This window comes from Chlorocebus sabaeus, chromosome 2 (genome assembly GCF_047675955.1).
Source record: "Chlorocebus sabaeus isolate Y175 chromosome 2, mChlSab1.0.hap1, whole genome shotgun sequence".
In the NCBI taxonomy this organism is placed as follows: Eukaryota; Metazoa; Chordata; class Mammalia; order Primates; family Cercopithecidae; genus Chlorocebus; species Chlorocebus sabaeus.
Window position 1 is genome coordinate 619,182 of NC_132905.1, and position 5,819 is coordinate 625,000.

At 66.7% G+C, this 5,819-nt stretch overlaps 1 protein-coding gene across 1 annotated transcript in view; it reads left to right on the forward strand.

The window, feature by feature from the left end:
* The first annotated feature begins 297 nt into the window (after positions 1 to 297).
* The window catches only part of EEF1A2 (eukaryotic translation elongation factor 1 alpha 2), a 12,575-nt gene continuing 7,053 nt past the window's right edge, over positions 298 to 5,819 (forward strand). Inside the window, exons 1-4 of the mRNA XM_008010947.3 lie at positions 298 to 412; positions 1,664 to 1,880; positions 3,463 to 3,642; positions 4,377 to 4,673. Of these exons, the coding sequence (XP_008009138.1) occupies positions 1,737 to 1,880; positions 3,463 to 3,642; positions 4,377 to 4,673 (621 nt within the window). The 5' untranslated portion in view covers positions 298 to 412; positions 1,664 to 1,736. The remainder of the gene's footprint in view (positions 413 to 1,663; positions 1,881 to 3,462; positions 3,643 to 4,376; positions 4,674 to 5,819) is intronic.

Consider the following 5,819-nt stretch of genomic DNA (forward strand, 5'->3'; position numbering starts at 1 on the left):
CTCGGCGTCTGCCCCGTCCCCGGGGACCGCTTTTCGCGGCTGAAGCGTGTTCCTGCCCCGAGCCGGCTCTCGCCCCGTCTCCCGGGCCCGCCGCGCTCTCCCAGCGCGGTCTCCATCCCTGTCCCTCCCTCCCGCCGCCTCCCTGCCCTGCCCCCCGCCCCGCCCCCGCCCGCTGCGCGTTTCTCTCCCGCCTCCCGCGTCCGTCTTTGCAGCCCGCGCCTCCCGCATCCCCTCGCGTCCCCGTGGCGCCCGCCCGCGCGCGTCCGCGCCCCGCCCCTCCCGCGCGGTTCCGCATTGGCGTGCTGCAGGGCGCGGTGCACTGCGCCGCCACCGTCAATAGGTGGACCCCTCCCGGAGATAAAACCGCCGGCGCCGGCGCCGCCAGTCCCTCTGGCTGAGACCTCGGCTCCGGGTAAGGACGCTCGGCCCCCGGGCCTCCGCCCCCGTCCCCGTCTTCCGAAGAGGGACCCCCGGGGCCGGTCCCGCGGGGCAGAGGGCGGCCGGGCCCGGCATCCGCACCCGCCCCCGCGCGCGCCCGGATTCCGGCTCCCGGGGGTCCCCGCGTCGGCCGGGCTGGGCCGGGGTTGGGGGGCGGCGCGGGACGGCGGGGCCGGGTCCTGGGCGGCGATCTCCCCGTAGCCATGACCTTGGGGCCGCGGGGACCCTGCGGGCTGGGGGCAGGGTCTTCAGTGCCAGGGGCTGATGGGGGTCGGGCTTCGGGGCGCTGGGCCAGAGGACGCTGAGGGAGGTGGTGAGATCTGGGGGCCCTGGCCTCCCCACCCCCACCCGTGTTCCCACCCCAGGGTGGCTTCTGTCCTCTTTGCCTCCCCCAGCCGCCTGTCCCCGAGGAGCAGTGTGGGTTTCTCCACTGACCTCTGTGATGGGACGGGGCTGTGACCCAGGGCCCTGACCGGAGGGGAGGGGGGAGGGAGGGTGCCCCCTATATCCCCACCGGGCTGAGGGCCTCTCCACCTGGCACTTGCTGGGCTTGGCTGGACCGGGTCCTCCTTCCTCAGGCTGGAAGAGGGACCCCCACCTCCTGGCCGCTGTCTGCCCCTGTGAGAGTCTGGGGGGGTGGCGCGTAGAGCTATTCTGGGTCCCTAATCTGGGCAGCGCATCTCTGTTGGGGCTCTGGCCCAGCCTGCCGGGCAGGGATGAGGGGAAGATGGCGCCGTCCCTGCCTGAGGAGGGGAGTGGGGAGCAGTGGCCATCTCTCCCCGGTGGCAGCGGGTGGGGGTGGGGCGCCGTGTCCCTGGCCCTGCCGCCGGGGGAGGGGAGCGAGCGTGGAGGACAGGGCCCTGGAGCGCTGGGCAGGTGACTCATCACCCCGCTTTGCTGGTCACGGACGTACCCAGCCTGGCACTGCGTGGTCCTTCCAAATGGTGGCTAACCCCTTCCCAAGGAGCGGCCCGCAGGCTCCCAACGCCCAGTTATTTACAGCAGATGGGGCTGCTTGGGCTCAAGCGTGGGGTGGCAGCAGTGCACAGCCTCTACTTGCCCTGGCCAGGCCCAGCTGTGGGTGGGGGCCCTTTCCTCCCCACCAAACATGGGGGCTTGGTTTGTGGGCAGGGATGTGTGCCCAGCCTGTGCCAGGACAGTCTCTGCTGGTCTCTCCCCCCCGGGCTCCCCATCACCTGTCTCCCCCCCACTGCTGGCCCCACAGAATCACTGCAGTCCCCCCCTCGCCCTGAGCCAGAGCACCCCGGGTCCCGCCAGCCCCTCACACTCCCAGCAGAATGGGCAAGGAGAAGACCCACATCAACATCGTGGTCATTGGCCATGTGGACTCCGGCAAGTCCACCACCACGGGCCACCTCATCTACAAGTGCGGGGGCATCGACAAAAGGACCATCGAGAAGTTCGAGAAGGAGGCAGCTGAGGTGAGCTCCGGGGGCTCTGGTCTTGGCCCCCTGAGAAGGAACCCCCAACTCCTGTGGTGGCCAGGCTTGGCATCTCCCAGCCCCAGGACATGTGGCTCAGGAGACCTCCAGGGCAGGAGGGACCCCCGCTGTGGGGCACTCAGGCCTCAGAGGGTCCAGTGGGGCAGCCTCTCTTGAGGAGAGCTTGGTGGGGGAGGGGTGGCCATTGAGCTGCCGGACTTGCCCTGTGGTGAGGGAGGTGACCTGGGAGGGTCCACAGAAGGCTCTGGAACTCTGCCACATTGAGCTGGGGCTGGAGGGCCCTAGAGCCTTGCCCCCTTCCCCCCAGGGCCAAGGCTGGGGCTGGAAGTGGTGCTGCCCTCACTCGTCCCAGGGCCCTGCCAGGACGCACGCTGCTATTAATAGCTGATTGATGGGCAGCCGGCCCGTCTGCTCCATTTTCTTGTGCTGGGCTGTGGAGGGCTGCTGTCCAGTGCAGCCCTGGGGTGGGGGTCCCGGATGAGGCAGCCCTCTGGCTGACCTTTTGAAGCGGTTCCTCTTTGGTGGTTGAGACGGTGGTGGGGAGCAGCCATGAGTCAGGGTCTGCTCTCTGGTCCCCCTCCCTTGCCCAGGGCTCTGGGGAGAAGCCCACTTCTGGGAGGGCCTGTGGGAGCTCTCACCTGGATGATGAAGGTGGAGGCCAGGGCCTGGGGAGGGGGGCACTCGCTGTCCTGGGCTGAGTCTCTGCCCTGGTGAGGTGGGTGCTCTGAGCTGCACCCCTGAGTTTGGGCTGCATCACCCTTTACCTAGCCTCGTCGGGAGAAGGCGGGGGTTTCAGAGGGCCGCTGGTTCAGACCCCAGCTGGGTCCCGTCTGGGTCCCCTCCAGGCTGGGTAGCCTCTTGGAGGGCAAGAGTCCAGTCTGTGCAAGACCCTGGTGGGGAGCTATGCCCAGCTGGGTAGTGACCATCGCTGTTGCCCTGACTGCAGCCCATACCCTCCTGTGGGGGTCTCACTGGCTGAGGCCCCCCAGCTTCCCGTGTCTGGCAGAGCGAGGAAGGGGAGGAGAAGCCTGGGGGGGGGGGGTGGGGGGTGGGAAGGCTGGAGCAGCGGGAAGGAGCGGTGCAGCCAGGCCTCCTCCTGACCTCATTCCGTTTTCCCTTCTCACCTTAAAATAAAATAACACCCAGGGTTATTTATCTGACAGCCCCAAACACGGTGTTATTATTGGCCTCTGGCTGAGGAAGGGATCTGGGGGCGTCCGCAGCTTCAGATAAAGGGGAGCCCTGGCGGGGGAGGGGTTTATCCCATCTGGCGGCTTCGCTGGGAGAGCGGGCGACTCCCAGGCCCTCGCGCCACCTGCTGGTGGACGTGCGTAGCCGCACCCATTCCGGAGCCGGTGCGGAGGCCGGCCATGGGGGGCAGGGTCTGGGTGTGGGGTCCAGACGGAGGGGCCGGCGTTCCAGGACCCCGGCGGGGAGCAAGGGCGTGCTGGAGCCCATCTCCCGCCTCCCGCGGCCACTCTGCTGTGACAAGCAGCTCGCACCGCCAGGCACTCCCCGGGTCCCAGGTCTCACCCTCAGCCGTGACCCTCACCTGCTCCAGATGGGGAAGGGATCCTTCAAGTATGCCTGGGTGCTGGACAAGCTGAAGGCGGAGCGTGAGCGCGGCATCACCATCGACATCTCCCTCTGGAAGTTCGAGACCACCAAGTACTACATCACCATCATCGATGCCCCCGGCCACCGTGACTTCATCAAGAACATGATCACAGGCACATCCCAGGTGAGCAGGGCACAGCAGGTGGGGCTGGGGGAGAGGCTGCTGCACCCCTTCAAGGGACACTGGGGGCCCCTGGGATCACTGGGGTGGTGGGGTCTCCTGTGCTTCCTGTGAGGGCAGGGGACCCCTCACCTGGGCCACCCCTCACCCGGTCTGGGTTAGAGCCCCCGCCCCAAGAACGAATCCAGGGCTCTGGCATCTGAACCAGCGCCTGTGAGGACACCCAGCCAGTGTCAGAGTCCCTAGACAGACGGGGGCAGATGTGGACATGGACACACCTTCATGCACAGAGGGGCTAGAGGCCAGGATGGGGACAGTGAGCAGTGGGCAGAGGTGCCACCAGCCAGGCCTGGACTGTATGACATTTCAGGGCACTCACAGAGATGCACAGGCACCCCAGACACAGCATCCTGCAGACAGCAGGACACATGCCACCACCTCCAAACTGCTTTGATAACTGTGACCTCAATCTGTCCTCAAGTGAGGAACAGGACCAGAGAGGCTGAGTGACTTGTCCAGGGACACACAACCCACTGGTGGTGGACCCAGGGCTGAACCTCGGTCCCCTGACCCATGGCCTGGCGATGAGCTCCCCACACTGCCCTTGATGTGGGGACCCCCATGTCTCCCTCCTCAAGGCCCCAGTGGGCTGCTCAGGCCCCAGCCCACTGCCTGGAGAGGCCTGTGTCCCCTGCCGGGCAGGTGGGGCGGGGCTCACTGTGTCCCCCGCTGGGCAGGCGGACTGCGCAGTGCTGATCGTGGCGGCGGGCGTGGGTGAGTTCGAGGCGGGCATCTCCAAGAATGGGCAGACGCGGGAGCATGCCCTGCTGGCCTACACGCTGGGTGTGAAGCAGCTCATCGTGGGCGTGAACAAAATGGACTCCACGGAGCCGGCCTACAGCGAGAAGCGCTATGATGAGATTGTCAAGGAAGTCAGCGCCTACATCAAGAAGATCGGCTACAACCCGGCCACCGTGCCCTTCGTGCCCATCTCCGGCTGGCATGGCGACAACATGCTGGAGCCCTCCCCCAACGTGAGTGGCGGCTAGGGCGGGGCGGGCCACATGGGCTGGCTGGACCCCCTGCCCCAGAGCGAGGCACCGGCAGGTGGCAGGGGGAGGTGGAGGACCTGTACCAGGGAAATGCAGGTTCCCCACAAAACCTGCTGGGTTTCCCTAACTGGCTCAAGGCCTGGCAGGGAGCCCCATCCCCCCTCAGCACCGGGCTTTGCTCCTACACTCAGCCTCCCACACGGCTGGCCAGGGCCTGGGCCCATCCCCGATGTCAACACAGCAGGGGACAGCAGTGGCCTCCAGCACGGCCCATGTGCCTGGTCTCCAGAGCCCTGCCATGGGGTGGTCGGTTTCATCTCTGCCAGGCCATTGTCCTGGCTCTGGAAAACATGCAGGGGCTGTGGGCTGGGCCGTGGGGGCCTCCCCAGCTGCCTCCCCTGGGGTCCTGGAGCAGGATTTGGCTTTGGGAAGTGTGCATGCTTCTGGACTGGCTGGGAGGGCTAAGGGTTGGCTCTTGGCTGGTCAGTTGGGAGCTCAGCATGCGAACAGTCTGTGGCCCAGGGACTCTGCCTTGGCTGGAGGCGACATGTAGATGTGTAGAGACACTCTGCCTTGGTTGGAGGTTCGCATAGAGAACCTGAGACTGTGTTCCAAGGGTTCTCCAAGCCAGAGGAGACAGCAGAATGGCCGCCACTGGGCTCTGCCAGCAGTGTAGCTGCCAACAGTGAGGGTACAGGTGTAGAGTCTAGAGACAGCCGGGAGACAGAGCAGCAGCACTGAGCCCAGAGCTGAGGTCTGGGGACAGAGCTGAGAGGGGCTCCCCCAGCCCCGCCTCCATCTCATGAGGCTGGGTGTTGTTTACCTGTGATGGCATTTTCCTCACGGGGTATCATGTGGCAAACGCCATTCTCCGCCTCTCCAGGGAGGCCTCCAGCCATCAGGGACCCCACATTCCCCTCTGGCCTGAGCTGCACAGGCCCTGGGGGGCTGGGGCACAGTGCTGCCGGCTCCCTCCCCTGCTCCCTGTTTGTGGCAGGTGGCCCAGAGGGAGGCTTCATGGGGTGGGAGTGGGGGCCGCACCAGGAGAAGCTCCGGACAGGGCTGTGCTAAGCTTGGAGGCAGCACGGTGTCCAGGAGCTAGGTGGAGCTGTCCCTGGCCTGGCCCTT